Raw genomic sequence first — 23289 nt, 5'->3', positions numbered from 1 at the left:
AAGAGAGGTCCTAGTCGATGAATCACTTTGCAAAGGTGATTTGCAGAGGCCAAATACTGAATATACACCAAAGCTGAGGTGTTAGTACAGCAAACATCTTTTAAGGCTCAAACACAAAGATGGGCATGAGGGACTGAGGGATGCTAGACAAGTCACTGGTAAACGAGTGTTTGGGGGAGGACGGCCAGGCTGCCATGTTTCCCGGCCCCGAGCAATGGGTGGCCTCACAAGATCTCCAGGAGGGTCCTGACGGTGGGACAACTCTAGGTCTGGAGCAGACACTGAGTTTACGTTAAGTCTGTGCTTACTTCAGACATACAAACAATGTAATCCCACAAGGCTATCATGCGAAGGACGAAAACTGGAGGTGAAGCAGGGAAGGGTGGGTGGAGGGTTCACGCTCTGTCAGCCTTCCCCAGGGAGCAGGTGTCCGGTCCTCGTGACTAACTGATGCTGCATAGGTTTCATTTAACAACTGCCCTCCAACTACTACTAAAAACAGTTCTTGTGCTCGCTTCGGCAGCACATATACTAAAAACAGTTCTCGATGTTTCCCTGTATGTTTACAATGAAATTCAACTAGAACCAAAAGGAAGTTACTTTCTCTGAAGTACAAGTCATTTCATGTGCTTACTCTCATCCATCCCCCATCACCAATTCAACAAGTATTTACTGAAATCCTAAAAGCATATCACTCCACAGAAATGTGAGAGACACCGAAGATATATAATCAGTGACCTAGAACATGGTATTTTGAATTTTGTTTACATCATGATCTAGTCTCACATTAATAGACAGGTTTCCCTTTTTATGGCCAGGGAAACCAACTGAGGCCAGTACACTTTCTTTCCAAGTCTTCATCCCTGACAGTACCAATCCAGACCTTTCTTTTTTTCCCCTTTTCCCTCCCTTCCTTCCTCCCTCCCTTTCTCTCTTGTAATTACAGGTTGAGTTTATTCAACTGCAGAAATGAGACTGAATAAAACTTTATAAACCTTCAACTTGAAATTATTTCTCAAAGGAAAGGGTCCTCACAAGGGCTGGTAAAACCATTTCTGGGATTATCCAATGAGGTTTCCAAATTTCAGGAGTTGAGATGGATAGGATTATACCTACTATTTAAACTCCTAAAATCAGTCTATGAATGGTCCTCCTGAAGTAAATCACAGCGTGGGCATCACCTTCAGGCAGAGGGGAAGAAGAATGCAAGGACTAGTCCCGAATCTCACTCATTATAGAACAAATGGGCCGACTTAACCTTTTTCCTCCGACACAATAGTGACTTAGATTTTGCACGATTTTACTGATTAAAAAAAAAAAAAAAGACCATGTACCTTTGCTTCATCCTCATGGCAACTCCGCAGGTGTTCTTCCTATGAAGTAGATGTGGGTAGGCTCAACTAGAGGATCATTATTCATTATTGGCTACAGTGTTCTAAACTTTACAAAAAACTTTCACACACCTACCATTCTGAGTCTCATATCCTTGTGACGCAGAGAAGACATATAGCTAGAAGTGACGGTTTATAGCACGTGAAGGTTCAGATAGCTTGTGAGGGGAGCAGCTGGGCCTTGGCAGGGGCCTGAACAAGCAGGGGGCACCCAGCACCATCATCACGTTGTTCAGGGGCAGAGCGGAGTCGGGTGATGGTGGTGAGGGGTGGCCCCTGGCTGGGTCATTCATGGGCGCGGATGACAGGGCCAGGCTTTGGCCATTCCAGACATAGGAGCTGCTCTAATTTCATCCTCTTGGAGCATAACGGAAGGAGGGAAAGGATCTTAGGAGTAGAGTAAACATTTGCACGGGATGGTGGGTGGCAATGCCAAGCTTTAGGAGCTCTCCTAAGTAGGGTTGCCAGAGAAAATATGGGATTCCCCAATGTCCGTGCAATAGTGGGGGCATACTTCCACTAAAAAATTATTTGTTGCTTCTCTGAAATCCAAATTTTCCTGGGTATCCTGTATTTTTATTGGTTAAATAGGACAGCCAGCTCCTAACAGAAGGTAGCTCAATCTTCCACCCTTTGCTGTCATTACTGTAAAACATCTGTGTGATGGTGGCAATGATCTACCAGTAGCAACTCTGACTGGAGACCCTAACCGAGGGAACTTCCTATTCTCTCGGACTTGAGCAGCCTGAAGTCAGGATTGGAGCAAATGGAAGCATTTTCCCAGCTTCTGAATTTGAAAGATCATGGACTACACAATTGTTAGCAAAAGCTGGTTTGGGCAAAGAACTAACAGTGCAGTCCAGACTATCCCTCGGTCATGTGCATCTTCCCAAGATGTCACTGGACTGAGAGTCCCACACCCAGCCCTGGCACTGTGTTACCCCAGGCCCATGCATCCAGGGGAAGGGTCACTTACTTGTAGGGGATGTGTTTGCTGCCGTTGACAAGAGCCAGGATGACATTGCCCAGAGCGGACAGTGAGAGGCATAGCCCTGAGCCTCCTTCCCGATTTTTGCTAAGAGCTTTCACACAGCTGCCGAGGTCAATGAGGTGCAGGCGGCTACGGCCTCCAGACACTGACACAGAGAAGACAAGAGAAGAGAGAGGTGGTTAAGTTCTGGCAAATGCTCGTCTGTCCTTCAGACAGCTCCTTGGGAAGTCTGAGGGAAAACCAAAAGGGGAAGGAAAAGGTTGACATTCATGACTTAGTAGGAAACCCCAACAAAATCATGCTAGGATGTGAATAGCATGGTCGTCTTGAATTCTGTCCACCACACATCACTGACCTAAAACCTACTGACATTCATCCTATAAACAAATGAGTAATTCCCATAGGTTGAATTGGAGGAGATTTCAGAGAAGGTAAATGTCCAATAGGAGGATAAAGTTTGCACCTACATGACCTTTGGATAGAATTGTGAAACTGATCGAGTTGCATCTGAATAGCCCAGGAGTGATTATGTGCTTTGGGTGACCATCACAGAGCCCCTGACTGAAAGCTCAGCCAGCAATCAGGTTGATACCCCAAGGTAAAATCAGGAAGAAGTAACAACCAGGTGCAGATATAGGGAAAACCCCAAGTATTTGCTGAGTATCTACCAAGTGCCGGGTGCTGCACAAACACCATTCTCATTCAGTTCCCACAGTAAAAATAAGCTGAATACTCTTGTTCTTTTTTAAAATATGGATGAGAAAACAGAAGTTCAGAAAAGTTAAGCAACTTGCTCATGAGTACTTCTGCTTCTGGCCTAGATGAAGTCACAGGGACGAGGTCGATGCTCTTATCTAAAAACAAAATGTATAAAGTGACTGTTTCTAAGACACTAGACATCAGGCAGTAAAAACGACAGTGATCCCTGGGAAGTAGGAAACAAAGAAGGTCATCACTGCTTGTGTCCCAGCTTACTGCCTTGAGAGGGTTTCCAGGCTGTGCCTCAGGGATGGGGAGCTCAGGGGGAACGCAGCAGACTGTCAGAATTGAGGGGAGAGAGTGGAGAGTCCGGGGAGACCAAGGTGGCGACGGCTGGCAGGACAGAGTACTTCAGAGAAGAGAACTTGGGATTTGCAGAGATCCCCTCAAATATTCAACTGAGTACTGGTCAGCACAGGCATGCAAGGGAACCACACAGCTGGGGAGTTAGCCACCTGGAGTTTAGAAGTGACAGCACACAGCACTCACACAAGGCCAGGAATAATGCCTGTTTCCAACAGCGAGACTAGAAACCTCAAGATTCAGATTCACAGGGCATTGGGTGGGGACACAGAAGGGTCTCGCTTCTGTAGTAGGGAACACTTTGCCCTAGATGAACATAGACCAGGTCCCACCTACCAAATCTTAAAAGCAAGACCAGAAAGGATCCAACTGTTTACAAATAACTGTATCCCAAAACAATGCTTAATATTTACAAAATACAAAGATGTCCAGCATCCATCAAAAATAAGAAGGCATTCAAAGAAGAAAAGGAGACTCATAAGGAAAAAATAATTGAAACCAAGCAGAACTGACTGATATTAGATATTGACAGTGAAGGACATTAAAATAGTTATGGCAGTATTTCAGGGGTGCCTGGGTGGCTCAGTTAGTTAAGTGTCTGACTCTTGAGTTTGGCTCAAGTTATGATCTCAGGGTTAAGCCCTGCATCAGGCTCCACAGTGGGTGTGGAGCCTGCTTGGGATTCTCTCTCTCTTCCTCTCCTTCTGCCCCAGCACCCCCCTGCACACGCATTTCCTCCTCTCTCAAAAAACAAAAACAAAAACGAAAAACCCAGTTATGGCAGTATTTCAAATGTTTAAAGAGTTAAGTAGAACATGGGATAATTAAAAAACTGCATCTGTACAGAGCTGAAAACTGTGAGTTGAAAAATATACTGGATCAATGGCAGATTACACATTACAGAGGGAAAGCCTTATAAATTTGAAGATAAAGTCACTGAAACTGTCCAAAATGAAACAGAGAGAAAATTTAACAATAAAAACAAAAACATAAAAAAAAAAAGCTATAGGACAATTTCAAGTGACTTAATATGTGTGTAATTGGAGTCCTTGAAGGAGAAGACACAGAGGGCAGTAGAGACAAAATATTTTAAGACATAACAACCAAGACCTTCCCAAATTTGATAAAAACTATAAACCCACAGATCCAAAAAGCTCCATGAGCCCCAAGCCCAAGAAACATGAAGAAAACTATGCTAAGGCACATCATAATCAAACTGCTTAACACTGGTAATAATGAGAAAAATCTCAAAAACAGCCAGAGGAGGAAAACAGGTTCCATATAAAGGACTAAAGATAAGGATTTGGCAGGTTTCTTGTTGGAATTAATAAAAGTGAGAAGACTGTGAAGCAACATTTCTAAAGTACTGAAAACTGTCAACCTAGAATAATATATCCAACAAAAGTATCATTCTAAGGCAAAAGGGAAATAAAGACTCTTTCAGACTTAAAAAAGCTGAAAGAATTCACCAAAGCAAACCCACAGAGGATATACACAAAGGAATGAAGAATTCTGGAAATGATAACTATGCCAATAAATGTACACTTTCCCCCTTATTATTTAAATCTCTTTGAAAGATAATTGGCTGCTAAAGCGAAACTAAGGACATTGTCATATATGGGATATAACATATGCAAAATCTGAAAGTTCGATGATAATAGCCAAAGGTTAGAAGTGAGGAAATGGAGGTGCTCCACTGTAGGGTTCTTACTCCATTCATGAAGTGCTATAATATCACTTGACAGCAGACTGTGATAACTTTTTTTTTTTTAAAGATTTTATTTATTCATTTGAGAGAGAGAGAGAGAGACAGAGAGAGCACAAGCAGGGGGAGAGGCAGAGGGAGGGGAAGAGGCAGAGGGAGGGGAAGAGGCAGACTCCCCACTGAGCTGGGAGCTTGATGTGGGGCTCGATCCCAGGACCCTGAGGTCATGACCTGAGCCAAAGGCAGATGCTGAACCAACTGAGCCACCCCAGAGCCCCCAGACCATAATAACTTAAAGGTGTGTATTATAAACCCTAAAGCAATCAGTAAATAGTGAAGAGTTATAGCTATTAAGCCAACAAAGGATATAAAGTGAAATTCTTAAAAATATTCAGTAAATCCAAAAAAGGCAGATAAAAAAAGCAAAGGAAAAGAAAGAACAGATAAGTTGAATAGAAAACCTATGGAAAAATAAGAATTTGGACCAAACCATGTCAATAATTACATGAAATGTAAATAGTCTGAATACTCTTATTTGAAAGGTAGAAATGGTCAGACTGGGCAAAAGAGCGAACCCTTACTATTGGCTGCCTATGAGAAATGTACTTCAAATATAAAGAAAAAATCCATTAAAAGTGTAAGAGTGGGAAAGGCTGTACCATGCAAACAGTGGCCGTAAGAGAGCTGAACTGGTTATATCAATATTAAACAAAAGAAACTGAAGACAAAAAATGTGAATAGAAGCAAATAGGAACATTTCATAAAGGGGATGATTCATCAGAGGTCCTAACAATCAAAAATATTTATGCATACTTGAAGCAAAACCTGATAGAACTCCAAGAATAAGCGAGTCCATAATTATAGTTGTAGGTTTCAAATAACCCTTTCTCAAGAATTGATATAACACGTAGACAGAAAACCACTAAAGATGTAGAAGATTTGGAAAACACAGTCAACCAACTTGTTCTACTTGACATTTATAGAACACTCAACCCAACAACAGCAAAATACACATTCTTTTGCAATACACACAAAACTTTCCCAAGGCAGACCATATTCTGGTCCATAAACCAAGTCTAAATAAATTTTAAAGGATTCACATCAAAGTACGTTCTCTGACACAGTGGAATTAAATTATAAGTCCTTATGGAAAGATATCTGGAAAATTCCCAAGTATTTTGAAACTTAACAATACAGCTCCAAATAACCTATGGTCAAATAGGAAATCAAAATGGAAATTAGAAAGCATTTTTAAGTGAATGAAGATTTGTGAGCTCACTGAAGAAGTATGGAGGAGGAAATTTATAGCATTAAATGCCTCGATTAGAAAACAGGTCTCGGGGCACCTGAGTGGCTCAGCCATTAAGCGTCTGCCTTCAGCTCAGGTCATGATCCCAGGGTCCTGGGATCGAGCCCCACATCTGGCTCCCTGCTCTGTGGGAAGCCTGCTTCTCCCTCTCCCACTCCCCTTGCTTGTGTTCCCTCTCTCAATCAAATAAATAAATAAAATCTTTAAAAAAAAGAAAACAGGTCTCACAACAATGATCTCAACTTCCACCTTAAGACATAAGGAAAAAAATGAGCAAATTAAAGATTAAATAGCAGAAAGGAAGAATGAACATACAAGCAGAAATCAATGGAATAGAAAAGTAAAAACAATAGAGAAAATCCATGAAGCCAAGAGCTGGTTCTTCAATAAATCTCTAGAATGGCTGATCAGGAAAGAAGGCGAGAAGACACAAATTACTAATGTCAGGAATGTGAGAGATGGCCTTGCTACCGTTTCTATGGATATAAAAGATAATAAGGAAACATCACACCAGTCAATTAGACAACTTGGAAGAATGGACAAATGTCTTGAAAGATGCCAAGTCCCAAAGCTCCTTCAAGGAATAACAGGTAAGATGAATAGATTTTTGTCCATTAAAGAAATAGGATCTGTAGTTAACAGCAGTTAACAAGCTTTTCACAGAGAAAATTCCAGGGTCACATGACTGCACTGGTGAATTCAACCAAACACTTAAGAAATGATAAAGTATAAGAATGGAAAAGGCTATACCAATTCTACACAAATTCTTCCTGAAAATTAAATAGGAGCATATTTCCAACTCATTCTATGAGGCCAGGATTACCCTGATACCAAAAACAGATCAAGATATTACACAGAGGGCGCCTGGGTGGCTCAGTCGTTAAGCGTCTGCCTTCGGCTCAGGTCATGATCCCGGAGTCCCGGGATCGAGTCCCACATCGGGCTCCCTGCTCGGCGGGAAGTCTGCTTCTCCCTCTCCCACTCCCCCTGCTTGTGTTCCTGCTCTCGCTATCTCTCTCTCTGTCAAATAAATAAAATATTAAAAAAAAAAAAAAAAAGATATTACACAGACAAAAAAACCAAAGACCAATATCCCTCATGAACATGGATGCAAAATTTCTAAACAAATTAGAGAACCACATTAGGAAATTGTATCTAGGAGCATATAAAAAGGACTTTACACCACGAGTAAGTGGGATTTATCCCAGAAATGCAAGATTGGTTAAAAAAAAACACCAATATAATTTACCATATTAACAAACTAAAAACAAAAACAAAAACTATAGGATTCACTCAGTAGATGCAGAAAAACATTTAACAAAATTCAACATCCATTCCTGATTAAAATTCTCAGCAAAATACTGCTCAGAATGCAGTATCCTCAGTTTGATAGTTTCTGAAAAATCTACTGCTAACATCATACTAATTGGTAAATGATCACATGCCTTCTAAAATCAGGAATGAGACAAGAATGTCCATCCTCACCATTTCTATTCAATGTTGTGCTGGGAGTTGTAGCCATAAAATAAATCAAGAAAACAGAAAAGGTATCCAGATTGGAAAGCAAGAAGTCAAACAGTCTTTATTTATAGACTCACATGATCATTTGCATAAACAATCTAACAGAATGCACCAAAAAAAGCAACAAGAATGAATAAAGAGAGCTTAGCAAGGTTGCAAGATAACAAGATGAACAGATAAAAATCAACTGTATTTTTTTTTTTAAGTAGGCTCCCTGCCCAATGTGGGGCTTGAACTCACAACTGCAAGATCAAGAGTTGCATGCTCTACTGACTGAGGCAGCCAGGCGCCCCTATATTTCTACACAGTATTTACAAACAACTAGAGACTGAAATTTTAAAATACCATTTACAGGGGCACCTGGGTGGCTCAGTTAAGCATCTGCATTCGGCTCAGGTCATGATCTCAGGGTCCTGGGATGGAGCCCCGCATCGGGCTCCCTGCTCAGTGGGGAGTCTGCTTGTCTCTCTCCCTCTGTCCCTCCCCCCGCTTGTGCTCTCTGTCTCTCTCAAATAAATAAAATCTTTTAAAAAAACTAAAATACCATTTATAACAGGATAAAAATATGAAATACTTCAGCATAAATTCAGCATATAGACAGATCTATACACAGAGAACTACAGAATATTGTTGAGAGACATTCATGAAGACCTAAAAACCAGAGAGAGAAACTGTGTTCATGAGTCAGAAGACTCAGTATCATTAAGATGTTAATTCTCGCCAAACAGATCTATAGATTCAGTGTAATCCCAATCAAAATCCCAGCAGTCTTTTTTGGTAGAAAGTGATGGTACAAAGTCAATTTAGAAGCCAACTCTAAAATTTATATGGAAATGCAAAGGACCTAGAATAGTCAAAACAACTTTTTAAAAATAAATACAGAACTGGAAGGCTAATAGTACAGTATATGATTTCAAGTCTTCTTATAAAGCCACCATAAACCAAGACAGTGTGGTACTGGTGTAAAGATAAAGAGAACAATGGAAGAGTATACAGAGTCCAAAAACAGAGCCACACAAATATGTACAAATAATTTTTAAGAAAGGTAATTTAGTAGAGAATAGTTTTCATAGCAAACGGTACTGGAACCATTATATATAGCTCAGGGTTGTGAGAGCAAGCCCCACTGTGGGCTCTGCATTCAGTGCGAAGTATGCTTGAGATCTCTGTGCCCCATTTGCCCGCTCACATGTGCTATCTCTCTCTCTCGCTCTAATTATATGTGTGTGTGTGTATATATATATATATATATATATATATATATATATATAAAAACTGCATGTCTTTTACCAGTATGTTAGCAGGTTTTTCAGAAGCACTTTTATCAGACTGAAGATATTACCATAATATATACACATATATGCAAAAAACCCTTTAATCCATATATTGCACAATTTACTAAAAAAATGAATCAAAGACCTAAATATAAAACCTAAAATTATAAAACTTCTAGAAAAAAGCATAGCATGAAACCTTTCTGATCTTGGGTTAGGCAAAGATTTCTTAGCTATGAAACCAAAAACGTGATTTATAAGAGAACACACAGATAAACTGGACTTCATGAAAACTGACTATTTCTGTTCTTCAAAATACATGGTTAAGAGAATAAAAAAGCAAGCCACAGACTGGGAGAAAATATCTGCCAAACATATATCTGATAAAGGACTTTTATCCAGAGTACATAAAAAACTCTTAAAACTTAATTATAAGACAAAAACCATTTCCAAAAGAGCAAAAGACACTTCACCAAAGAAGTTTTGAGGGTGAGGGCTATGTTCATTGATTGTATGGATGCTTTCATGGGTGTATATACATATGGCAAAACTTACCCAATATGTGGATTACTGTATCTCAAGTGTATCTCATTAAAGCTCATTAAAGCTATTTTTTTTTTTAAGATTTTGTTTGAGAAAGAGCTCAAATTAATTTTATTTATTTGAGAAAGAGAGTGCACAGGGAGGGGCAGAGGGAGGACAAGCAGACTCCCCGCCGAGCAAAGAGTTGGACGTGGATGTGGGGCTCGATCCCAGGACCCTGGGACCATGACCTGAGCTGAAGGCAGACACTTCCCCGACCGAGCCACCCAGGCGCCCCTGTTTTGTTCTCATCCAGGAAACCTGTCGTGACTGTCCTGTCAGGGGGCAGCTGGGCTTCACCCCTTCAAGACCTGTGCCCCTCACCCTGTGCCATGTGGCCTCAGCCAGTCCCCGAGACGGCAGGGGCACCAGGCTCCTTTTTTGCCCCCGCCCCACTGAGGGGAGTGCACCCCCAGCACATGACCCCAGCTTCTAGATCACTCCCCGGGCAGCAGCAGACTCTGGTTCCTCAGGCCTCTGCATTCCCACCTTCCAGGGTGGCTCAGCTCCTCCTGCTTCTGGGATGGCTACTATTCCTTCTGCCTCCCCTGCTCCGCGTGGACGGCAAGCAGCAAAGGTAGACACAGAAACTTCTGGAAGCTGTTGTGGAAACCGTGACTTTTGGGGCAAGGCGGGAAAAGGGGTTGGGTGGGAAAGTAGATGCAGTGGGTGGGGCGGGGTCTGGGTCCTGGTGGGCTTGTGATGAGCATGTGGCCAGTCTCTGGGCGTCCCCACATCTGCAGGCAGAGCCCACACGAGTGCGGATGCGGGAGGGTGAGGCTCTGCTCACCCTGTAGGACGGAAACATTCGGGAACCACCGTCCTAACCCTCACTTGGCCTCTACTGGGCCCCACCCTCAACGTCCACATCTAGGAAAAAAGGTGATGAGTGTTTACGGAAAGCCCAGCATTTCCATTCACGGGGGTCCAGTGACTCCGGTACGTCCATGGCCAAGAACTGTTCACATCAAGGACGCTACATTTTCTTCACCTTCTGCTCTCCCCAGGAAAAACCCTCATGAGGGAAGATAAAATACGTGACTTCTCTTTTATCCCATTTTGTATCATGCAAGATCAGGTCACAGCAGCATGCTAGGGAAATAGTTATTTTTAAAGCAAAATATCATCTGCTTTGCAACCTAATTAGACAAGAGCAGCTCAGATATTCCACCTGTGCCATAGATTAAAGGGCAAAGACAGGGACCGGTTTGGACTTTCAGACTCTAATAGTCCATTTGATGTAATGGAATAAAATGCATAATGTACATGGAGTAAAACAGAAGACAGAGAACAAAAGGCACAGTTTAGACCGTGCCGAAGAAGAACGTTATAAAATACCTATAATTATAGCTTCATGACTCAAAATGGGAGTCACATTCAGACAATGGAAAATCGAGTCTGTCTGCCATAGCCACTGAAGTTGGAGTGGCCACAGAGTTCTGGATTCCACACGTGGTGCTTCCTCGGAAGGGTGCAAGGCGAGCGCGCCTCAGCCATTTGCTACTGGCAAGAACGTACGTTACTACGGATGGCTGGCAAGAAAGTTCCGTAATCAATGAATAATCCAAGCAGGTAGGAAGCAGATTCCTCGCCCACTCGTCAGATTTCTGGGGTCGCAGCTTCAGGGTGAAAGGAGCTAAACTGCCTTCAGTCACCCTTCACTCACCCTCTCCTGTATATATATGGTAAGTCTGGAGCTTGACCAGACCCAAACACCCACATGCCTTACTCTCCCTACAGGACGCAATCCTAATTTCATCCCATTCCTGAGCCACCCTCCTAACTCATGTTTACCGAGGACCCAGGAGGTGCCAGGAAATGCTCTTCTCCGATAGCACTTAATTCCTACAACAATCCTGTAATGTGAAAATCGCTTCCGTGGGGCAGATGAGGAAAACGAGGTTCACAGGGCTTAAATAAATCGCCCCTCCATAAATAAAAAATAAATTGCCCAACATCGAGAAAATCAACACTGAATCAAAGATGAAAATCCGGAGCTAACTGTAAAGCATGTAGAAGCTCTTTTAACTCACCTTCTCCTAACTTCGTGGTTCCCAAACTTGGCTGCACATCAGAATCACCTTGGACTCTAAGAAAACACAGATGTCTGGCTCCTACGCCAAGGCTTTCTAATTTAACGGGCCTGGAGCGCCCCACGGGCATTGGGTTTCACCCGAAAATCTCCCCAGGTGACTCTCAGTTACAGCAAAATTTGGGCACGGCTTCCTTGCCACATGGCCCTCACCTGTGAGGCATGTCTACTGATGCCCTAGGCATGCGGGAGCCTCATGGCCCGTGCGGGCTGTTTTCTCATTTGTCTGTGCTCTCTTGCTCCCCGCACATGAGCTGTATGTGAGCCACCCAGTCAGTTAAGCATCTGCCTTTGGCTCAGGTCATGATCCCAGGGTTATGGGATCGAGTCCCGCATTAGGCTCCCTGCTCAGTGGGGAGTCTGCTTCTCCTTCTCCCTCTGCCCCCCCTAACCCTGCTCATGCTCTGTCCCTCAAATAAATAAAATCCTGTTAAAAATAAAAAGAGATGCCGAATTAGGTGGAAATGAGAAATTATAGAGTGGGAAAAGTTTTAAGAATCTAGAAAAGGTCTAATACCAGCTGGCTACATAAATGTCTTTTGAGTTCTTGAATCACTTAGAAGAAATTTAAAGCAAAACCCAGACTATTAATATGAGCATGGTTTATAAAAGCAGAACTTTAGGTTGCAAACTCATCTCAAAGAGAAAGCCATGGCCCTGTATCAGAAGATGGATGAATAAATACCCATCTGTATGTTTTTAGTTAAAATAAAATGTTCATGGCATGAATGTATCATTTTACAGGAGTCCCCCTTTTGACTAACTTTTTCAATTAATCATCTCCTGATTGTGTTGCATGAGAGGACTTCTCTGAACTCACACCCTCTGCTGATGTGACAGATAACCAGAGGGTCTTTCTCTTTCAGAAACATAGCTAAACGAGGTAACAGAGAAATACACTGATGTTTTGAAAACATAGCACACGTTCCATTTGATTTAATACAGTGTGGACAGGCTCCTAATAGACCCATCTTTATGAGGAGCAGCTCTTGATCATTAGGGCCTTTGGGCTCTTTCCCAAGGCTCGAATTCCATCAGGGGTTCTCAGCCTTTAGAGATGAGCTTGGCAAAGCAGGCGAAGGTTCCAGAACAGGTGGAGAGTTAGCCCCACTAAGACTGTAAAAACTCTTTAAGCCGGGGCAATATTTTAAGCCTAACCTAATGCTATGTGCAAAACAGTAATACATCAATGTAGATTTTTCTCTTCTATTCTGATTGGACACACTTAAAACATTTTTGTCCGCCTCTTTATATGTGCATATGTCTGTATACATATGTGCATAAAGAATACATACATGTGTAAGATTCAGGTGCATGCATACACATGGCTAGTTCTTACAGCAGTGCTGCTCTGCTCTCTGCTTCTCTGTAGGGTAACTAATTAATAAACTTTCCTTTAATTGAGTTCTGGCTGCCAGCCCCACAGGGATTATTACTTATATATAAGCAAAAATTTCCATTTTAAACAACACTCTGAATCTCATTATATTTTACGTAGATATAAATTCACTGAAGTCAAGTGAACCATAGGCCAGAGGCCGGCTATGCATATCCTGGCGGGGATTCCTGTCCTCCCGGGGAAGCCGGCTGCTGTGTCAGGCAGGTGACGTCCCCTGGTGTCTCCCCTGCTCCCTTCTCATCTACAGATACATTAGAAAGTACCGAAAAGGGTTTTGGGGAGCCATTAACGGTTCTTACTTTTTCCTTTACCCTGAATTTATTATTTAAAAGCAATTTGCCTTCACGATGTATAAACAGCAAGAAGGGGAATGGGATGTTAAATATTCCGTAAGTGCCCAGACGCGCTGCATAGTGACAGGTTGAGGGAAAGGCCCAGCCCACACCTCTGGGAAGCTGAATTTCAGGTTCTTACAGTTACAGTCTTTTTTTTTTTAAGATTTTATTTATTTATTTATTTGAGAGAGAGAATGAGATAGAGAGAGCATGAGACGGGGGAGGGTCAGAAGGAGAAGCAGACTCCCTGCTGAGCAGGGAGCCCAATGCGGGGCTCGATCCTGGGACTCCAGGATCATGACCTGAGCCGAAGGCAGTCGTTCAACCAACTGAGCCACCCAGGCGCCCCACAGTTACAGTCTTTTAATTAACTGTTTATTTTCAAGATTCCTCCCTACTTTCAGGTTCCAAATTGAGAGCAGAAACATGGGGGGGGGGGGGGGGGGAGTGAAAAACTAAAACAGTTGTTCTCAGCGCAGTTTGAAAGGAATGCAGACGAGATTATACCATCTACTGAGATCTTCTGCTCAGCACATTTGGAAGCAATTTGGCTGAAAATTCGGATCTTTTGCGAGTCACTCTGCTGAAAGTACAAGCACCCATGGCAGGCTCTGATTATTATCATTATTATTGACTTAAAAGAATAGAACAGCTTAAAAGAAATAAAGCTTAAATAAAATTTAAAAACTTAAAAGAATAAAACATTTCTCAGACTCCCATGTTCATGCTGCTAAGACCCAACCCAGAAAAAACAGTGCGGGCAGAACTAAAGCCAGCCCCCAAGACTGTTGGGGGGATAATTCTGTGACAAGTCTTAAAGGTCTGGATCTTCTCATCCCTATCCTAATCCCTTGTTTCCTTCTTTGAGAAAGTTTTTCTAAACGGATGTGCGGTACTTGGTGTGAGCCCATCACTGAGAATCAATCTCCTCTGGAAGTTTCCCCTTCAAACTATCTTGCCCTCCCTGCAGTCAGACCCTCATGACCTTGGCTGGTTTAAGAGAGGTCCAGTGCCCCACCAGTGAGGCCAGTATCTCTAGACTCCTGGGCAGCCCCAAGGCCAGGGCAGATGGGGAGATCTCAGGCCTGGGGGTAGGAGGAGAGGCAGGGGCAAGTCTCCAGGCTCGGTCTAGAAAAATAAGCAAACAACCGGTACACACAACAATGTGGATGAATCTCAGATGCATTACGCCACATGCAAGAAGCCAGACACAAAAAGTCCACATGAGGACCACGTGATTCCATTGATATGAGGTTCTGGATAAAGGCAAAACTAAAAGGACAAAAATCGGATCAGTGGTCGCCAGGGGCTAGAGGTCGGGGGAAGGGAGCTTTCGGTGCTGATGGCTTTGTTCTCTATCTGGATGGTGGCGGGGGTTACACGACCATACAGATTTGCCAAAACCCATCTAACAACACACCAAAAGGGTAAGTTTTCTGAATATAAATTGGACTTCATGACACCTGAATTAAAATAACAACAGTTAAGGAGAAGGAGCAACGGCAGACGACCGGGCCAGCAGAGGCATTGAGACTGGGGAAGGGCAGAGCATCCACTGGGGACAAGAGAAGCCCCGAGAGCTGTCCCCAGGATAGTGGTTTCCAGGTCTTTGGGCAACAGGCAGACTTGCGGAGAAACTGGGAAGCCTGTCCCCTGATCCCAATTGGATGCCTAACTCCAAGCTCCACCTAGAATTAGGTTTGTCGATTGCTTCTGTGTTAGTCAATTAGCTTCACAGTTTCCAGGCACCTGGGTTAGTCTCCTAGCTCGGGGCTAGTGTTTGTTTCCCCGGGCACCCAGTGTCCCGAGGCAATCATTTTCAGCGAGAACTGGGGGCCAGCGGCCTGTGTTTTGAAAGCCCTTAGAAGTGGACATCAAGAGAATAGGGAAGCCCTGTGGCTCGCAGGGGAAAAGCCCAGCTGGGTCAACGGACCACGTGGCCCATGGTCCAAAATCCCACCTGAGACACTCCCCAGCGCACAGAGCGTACACGACTGGGCAGACAAAGTGTAGAGCGCCTCACCGAGGTCAGTGCTGGATTTGTAGCCCAGAGGGGACTGTGTACCCAGCACACTGGGGTCCCGGAAGTGCAGCTCCTCACAGAGCTGGCCAGAGCCCTGGGTCTTACAGAAGAACGCCACCGAGGGACGGAGGCAGCCAGAATCCGGTTATTCAAAAGTCTGATTTATAGATTATTTAAAAAAAACATGCCTTTGTTTCTCCCAGGTCCATAGAATGGACTCAAGCTAATGATGAATAACCTATCACCAGGGTGCTTGGGGTGTAAATCTTGGCCTTTCCTGAAGAGCACCTGTAAAGTGTGTGAACAAAAAGATACAACTAACCAATTGTTTTCCATTTAAAGTTTGTTCTCTCTCACCATCCCCTGGGAATTGCATTTGTCCATTATCCTTGTCAAGGCAAACCCTTTTCTCCTGGACAGTTCAAAGTAAACTGCAGCCCAGACTCTCTCATCGTCTGGAACTCCAAATCAGCACCCTCGGGACCAGTGCAATGGTACCCTGCTAAGAAAGGGTCAGAGGTGCTTGGCTGGCTCAGTTGGTGGACTGAGGGGGGTGGTCTCGATCTCAAGGTCATGAGTTCAAGGCCCACGTCGGGCATGGGGGGTCAAGGATGCCTGGATGATGGGCTGGCCTGGGCCGGGCCCGCACTTACTTCCCCCTTTCCCGCTCTTCTCCATGCGGTACTGGTAGATGTGCAGGGTGAAGAGCATGTGCGAGTTGCGGTGGTCGTCCTCGTCACAGTCCTGCCGGCTGCCCCAGCGTGAGGCAATGGCAGCGTCCAGGAAGAAGGCGGCCTTCTCGGCCGTGGGCGCCCGCAGTTCGCTCTGGTTCTGCAGCTGGAAGACACAAGCCGAGAGCTGAGGCCTCAGACCGAGGAGGGCCTGCGCACTACCTACGCCTGGCCCTCCGTTCTGCAGAAAAGCTACGTGCCTCTCGGAGGCTAGGGATCCTTCTGGAACAAGGGCCTGGACTCACGCACAATTCTCTGCTTCACAAATCCTTTTCTGAAAGTTAATATTGAGCACGCATAGTGGATGAAAGCTGGTTTTACCCGTTTCACAATTTGAGTCTTAGCGGGTGTGAAGAGCCAGTGGTCGTATCTGACCGGGGGGAGCAGGGGACCCAGCCTGACCTCAGCAGAGCCCAGCAAACCCGTACCCTGGGCTACCCACCTACCTAAGAAAAGCCGGGGGACGCGACCGCAACCTGATCTCAAAGACTAGAATGTTTGCGGACAGGCAGGTGACACAGTGGGATCTCAGGCCAGACAGCACTGGCTCCCCAAAGAAGGAAAAACCAACCCTGGTTAACTTTAACTCCACTCCCAATTTCTCCAGTGGCTTAAAGCCAGTTTTAGGCTTACCTGTACGAGCATGGTTTAAACAAGACGTGAAAACACCCAACATACTTGAATGTCTCATCTCTATTGCTTAAGAAATATCTATTTTTATCTTTAGTTTTTAAATTCACGATCATGGCATATTAAGAAAGCACTGTGGGCCACGTGTCTAAATCCTATGAGATCCCTTGGAAATTAGAGTAAACTTGCATCAAAACAATATTATCAGAATTCGACTAACACTCCTTGGGGAGAGAAGAGGATACATCTGATTTATTCAAAGAAACAATCTGTGATATATGCCCCAGGGTTGGTACACATTCTGACAATTTTCTATTTCTGACTCTGACCGCACTTCTAATTCTGAACTGTGAGAGCTGATTTTGGAACCTGGCACCTTCAAAATCCTCAGACTTCAAAGAGAGACTCTATTGTGTTTACTGTCCCGTTCTTACTATGGCAGAAAGATAAGCTAAAGAATTTTTGTGATTTTTCAATAAGAGTTAAAGAGGATGTTGATCAGTTCTTCTTAGTCTTCAGTGAACCCGATCCTTCACCTACACGGGACTTCACTGGCAGAGTTTTTATAAAAGTGAATGGAGTTGTAAGTAAGTGATGAATCACTGAATTCTACTCCAGAAACCAATATTGCACTATATGTTAACTAACAAAATTTAAATTAAAAAAAAAAGTGAATGGAGGCTACATCGAATTTGAACATCCAAGTAATTCTCAGAAAGGGAACAGCAGGCCCATGCCACTGAGCAGAGCTTCTCAAAGTGTGGTCCCTGGACCAGCAACTTCAGCGTCACATGGGAACTTGCTACACGTGCATGTTTTGGGGATTTATCCCAGGCCTCCTGAATCAGAAATTCTAGAAGTGCAGCCAGCTGTGTTTACCTAGTCCCCCAGGTGACTGATGAAGACTACAGTCTGAGAACCCTTGGGTTCAGCTTTGCAAGACCTATTAGTTTGCATTCTGATTAGATTCCATATCCAAATGGTATTGGATGCACCTGTTAAAACTACGAGCAGCCAATTTTAGTCAGACATGGTGTCCACCCTTAAGCAGTTGCAGAGAACTAACCAAGCAATCCCAACCAACAAAGGAGAAACATCTAAGAGGGCTTCCTGGAGGAAGTGACATGGAGCTGCTACCGAAGGATAGGGACTTTGCCAGATGAAGAGCAGGAGGGGAGGGGGAGTGTTGTGTGCACATAGGTAAGAGGGAGGATGGTTGGCATCTGAGGGCCTTACAACGGAAAGTGTGGTCAATCACTGGGAAGCTCGGGAGAAACTCATAACCAGGGGCCCTATCCCAGCCCTACTGAGCCAGAACCCGCATGGTCACGAGATCCCCAGTGACTCATATGCACACTGAAGTTTGAGGGGCACTGCATTTTTAGGGACCTGCATGTAATTTACGAGGAGTGGAAAGAGATGATGTTAGAAAGGTAGGCAGGGGGCGGGTCACGTGGGACCGTGCAAATCATGATGAGGTTTGCACGGGGAGGGGATTCATAACAGGAACAGAAGGATCTGAGGTGCTCGGATCAGAAGAACGTGGCCAGGTGTGAGTAGATGGGTGTAACAGGGAGGTATCCTCACCTGTGCAAACAGATCCCACCTGGGATGAGGCAGGGACTCATCGAAATGAACTTATCTAAAAAAAACCCTTAGAAATAAAGCCTGCTGGAGACGGAAAGAACCGATTCTTCTGGATATGAACCAGGGAGCTCAGAGTCCTTCCTCCACCTACTGTCAGCCGGTGAGGGACAGACACACACAGCAGTCCTGCATCATGCCTGGCAAAGGTGGACTGGAGCTTCTCTGGGCTTCCACAGCTCTAGCAATTACATCATGGCTCTAATTAGAAAGTGGTTATTACTTTTTCCTACCGCACTAGTAAGCCGGCAGTAAAGCCAGGGCCAGAAACACGGTTTATAGAGCCATAAACAGCCCCAGTAATGGCTGGAGCTCTTTGTGCAGAGCAGTAAATATTTCGGCTTGTTGTTTAAACAAAAGAAAGACTGGACTTTCTTTTTTCGAAAGGGGCGTAAAGAAAGTGAATTCCATTTCCCTCGAACGCTACAACAATCGCGGCTCCTGCTCATTGTCAATTAGATTCAAGGTACAAATATTTAGGTTGGGTGAGCGGATGGCTCTGCCACTGCAGGCCATAAAGTTCCCGGCCACCTTCAGGTAAACACTCGCAAGCCCACCCGGTTTACATGTGGACGGAGCCGCGGGGATCACGGGGTGCGGCGCCCCAGGCAGGAGCCGCTCACCTGCGTGCCACAGATGGGGTCCTCACACAGGTACACTCCCGGGGACTGGCCATCCTGCAGGCTGCCCGTGGCCACCTCGGCCAGCAGGTCCCGCAGGTTCTCTTCTTTGCCCCACACTTCCACAGCTGAGATCCGCACCGAGAACCGGGCTCCAGTCTTCTCCTTGCGTTCATTGATCAGCTTGAAGAGCCAAGAGATAGCACAGGGGATGATGCCAAGGTTCTGCATGGAATCGTCCTTTCCAATCATGGTGTAGGATTTCCCTGGGGGGAGCGAGGCAAGGAAGGAACACAGTGTGAGTGTCAGGGCAGGGGGGGGATGCATTCTATGAAGTGTTCTCCCCAACCTGCAGGGAAGCTGGGGGTAGGGAAGGAAGGAAAGGAAAAGGAGGGAAATACTAAGCATTAATGACACAACAACAAAGGGCATTTCCTAGTACTAGGGACAAAGAATGTGAGCACCCGAGGACAGGATTTAAGTCCGGACTGAGCTCACTGTGATGGTTCTTTTTATCCCACCCCACAGATTAAATCTACAGACTTGCACTTTATATCCTTCCTCAAATTAAATGCGGTGTATATTTTTATAGCAGGAGCAAATTCTATTAAAATCTGCATTGCTGCTTTGATCAGAGATCAAGAAGACCGAAGGGAGCTGAAATGAGCTTTCTGTCTCGGCCTCGAACTGGCCTCCCTCACTGCAAAGCCTTTGTGGGAACCTCTGCCAAGGAGCACTTCTGGAGTTCCCCAAATTCCTAACTTCCCAGCACGTAAGGTAAGGCCTGCTGAGCAGATTGGCCCCAGGCCAGGATTAAGAAGGCCCCTGAAGGGGGTCCAGTCAACCAAACCCCTGTCCGGGTGCTCCCCTGCCCCCCTTCTCCTTTCTCGCTCGGCACAGACTGGAGGCTGTCAGACACTCTCCCCAGACGGGTCCTGACATGGTTGTGGGCTTGGCTTGGAGGCCGCTCTCCTCTGGCTTATTGTGGACTCCATCCACCACCACGAACCCATGCTGGCTTTCTGGGCATGCCCCTGACCTGCACCAAGTGGGAAGGACCCCATCACCACTTTCCTAGAACACTGAGTCTCCACTTAGGATGAATGCTACATGTCAAAAGCAGAAATGGTGACTGGTGATTCTTCAGTTAGGCAGGCACCTAAAGGAGACAACCTTCCCTCTCATCTGCAGACTCTGGGACCAGAACAGAAGACCAGACCATGTGCCTGGGAATACACGCGGCAGGAACAAGGAAATTTCTCACTGACCCAGCTTGGCGTGGCCGAAACAGAACACACAGCCGTCCGCCCCGTTGACCACAGACTGGATCACCTCTGCCACGGTTCCAGCACACACTTCAGCCTGGCAAACACAAGAGACACACGCAGTGAGTGGACCATTAGCGATGGGAACAGGAGCCCCCTTCCCCGGGGCTTGGGTCCCAGGGTCACGGCATGATAGATGGGTCAGGCCGTAATGCAGTTCTGGGGTGCTCAAAACCCTCCGGGACCTCTGCCTCTTGCAAGCCCGAGCCTTACACACATGACCTGCAAATCACCCCTCTGCTAATTTATAGTGCATTTCAGCTGCTGTGTCTGCAAGCCAGGTGGGAACCGGCTGGCATGGGACACTGGGTGCTTTCGTGGACCTCAGGCTCTCCCTTGATCTGCCCTTCTGGCCTCCTGGACAAGCCTTTTAAACTTCCCACTGGCCCTCTGGATCCTTCACTCACTCACACACACACAAACACACGCACGCACACGCACGCACACACACACAGCACATGAAATGGACCAAGCTTATTAGTGGGGAAAAAGATGATGTGCCATTTCAGAAAAATGACCTTGGGCAACATTGTATTTCTGACAGAAGCAGGAGGCCTGTAATCTACATCTGCTTTCTCTCCAGCCTCCTTCCTCTTTCTTGATCCACATCCCCTTCTTTTCAAAACCAGCCTTTTCTTTCTCTCTGTGCAGAGTCAACGTACAATGTCAAAGGCCACTTGTCAGGATGTTACGATGGCGGTTCTTCAGCCGGCGAGGCTCAGCTCCTACACGACTGTTTAAATCCTGAGACCGCGGCCAGGCTCTTGACTTTCTATCTCCCCATTAACACCCCGCAATACAGCACTCCGCCAACTATGAGAACTCTGTGAATTCTGCGGCTTCACTTGGAGATCTGAGAACTCCCTCTGGGCGGCAGGAGGACAAAATCACGCCCGGTGTGCTGTCCCCACCAGAGTCAGAACTCCAGGAATCCCTCGGAGGCGTCAAAGCAACGCACCCCCCACGGGAATCCGAGAGCCACAGCCTTGCCAGGAACGTGGCTGCAGGGGTGCGACCGACCTGAATATTAGGAAATCGATTCTCTCTCCCAGACCAAAATCGAAAAACCACACTCCCACCCGTTCTTGATCGTTCTGGTGGTCGCCTCAGCAACTCGGCTGGGGGCTCCTCCTGGGCCGAGGGGGTGGAAGGATGAAGCTGCCGTGGGGACCGCGGGATCTGTCACACCCCCAGGGCCTCCCCAGCGAGAGGCCGTTTGGAAGTCCCGAGACGGAGGCTGGAGAATCTTGATGGAACTTGCCACAGGGGCCTCTGCAGAGCGGCGAGGAGCCTCCATCTTCTTTGGACAAAAAGTGGGGTGGGGGCCAGGGGGCTGAGAGCCCACCCTGACATAGGCTGTACTCGATGCAAGGGCAGCAGGGAGTAAGCTGGGTGTGTGTGGACCAAACAGCCTTCATTGAATCATCTGTGCAAAGGCCCGAGGACACAGGAGACAGGCCTCCCCTTGCGGAGTTCCTGCCCACCATCCACGGAGAACAGAGTGGTCAGTGACCTGTCCGTCTCTTATTGCTAGGAGCTGACATGGCCCCTGGAAGCGCCCTGCTGCCTTTCGCCTTGGGCCTGCAGAAGCAGGCAGCCTTCCCCAGCCCAGGCCCCCAAGGCAGGGCCAGGTCGGCAGCAAGCCTCTGCTCTCCCACAGGTGTGAGTCCTCCCCACCCCCTTCCTGCTCAGGACTGAATGTTTGTGTCCTCTCCCACCCCCCAGTTCCTATGTTGAAACCCCACATCCAACGTGATGGCATTTGGAGGTGAGGAAGCCTTTGGGGAGGTGACTAGGTCATGGGGGTGGAGCCCTCCTGAATGGGATTAGTGCCCTGAGGAGAGAGGCCCCAGAGAGCTCCCTTGGGCCACGTGAGGACGCAGCGGGAGGACAGCTATGAATCAGAAGGGGGCTCTCGCTGGACATTGGATCTACCAGTGCTTTGACCTGGGACTTCCCAGCCTCCAAAACTGTGAGAGAGATATTTCCCTAGTTTATAAGCACCCCAGTCCGTGCCGTTTGTTATGGCCGCCCAAATGGACCACGACACCTTCCCAAAGCCAGAGCCTCAGAGGTCTGCCCCGGAGGGGGCAGTGGGCGGCTGCCAAGGCCTCTCAGGCGTCCTAAGGGGGGCTCATGGGGGCAACGAGGAGCAAGGGCTGTTCTGGTCTCTGCTGAGCTTCAGGAAGCTGATGTCCCGACAGACTGACAGAAAGCAGAGTTCCTCGCTGCCTGGGGCCTCCCTGGGGGCTGCTGCTTCATAAGCCACAAGGAGGACCTGAGAGCAGAGGCCTCCTCTGTCCAGCTTCCTGCCCCGGAGGCTCACAGGGAGCTCACGGCTGGGGCGCGGAGGCTGACCGCGACCAGCAGCATGACCTTCCTGGCCTCAGCAAGGACAGAACAGTAAGAGCTCACGTGTTTGGAGCCCTCGCTAAGCGCTGGCTCTCTTTCACCAGGGGTCTCGTGTGTGTTGACTCCGTGGGTAGGATGGTGGGAGGGCACACCGCGCACGACACAGTTGAAGGGGAAGGATCCAGGAGAGCTGTCTCCTCAGGAGAGAGACTGTGAACGTGAGACTAATCTTTGCGCCTCGGTTTCCTTGTGCCTGATGTGAAGCACTGTATTAGGATACTGGCCATTTTAACAAAAGGCAAG

General features: G+C 46.2%; 1 protein-coding gene across 1 annotated transcript in view; it reads right to left on the bottom strand.

Moving 5' to 3' along the window:
• The window catches only part of KIF26B (kinesin family member 26B), a 442436-nt gene that overhangs the window by 60746 nt on the left and 358401 nt on the right, over window positions 1-23289 (bottom strand). The window contains exons 7-10 of the mRNA XM_021689868.1: window positions 20578-20671; window positions 19313-19575; window positions 16338-16521; window positions 2368-2527 (exon numbers count right to left, since the gene is read on the bottom strand). Of these exons, the coding sequence (XP_021545543.1) occupies window positions 2368-2527; window positions 16338-16521; window positions 19313-19575; window positions 20578-20671 (701 nt within the window). The remainder of the gene's footprint in view (window positions 1-2367; window positions 2528-16337; window positions 16522-19312; window positions 19576-20577; window positions 20672-23289) is intronic.

Source organism: Neomonachus schauinslandi, chromosome 6 (assembly GCF_002201575.2).
Source record: "Neomonachus schauinslandi chromosome 6, ASM220157v2, whole genome shotgun sequence".
Classification (NCBI taxonomy): domain Eukaryota; kingdom Metazoa; phylum Chordata; class Mammalia; order Carnivora; family Phocidae; genus Neomonachus; species Neomonachus schauinslandi.
Note: the sequence above shows the minus strand (reverse complement) of the source record. Positions and strands in the feature narration are given on the sequence as shown.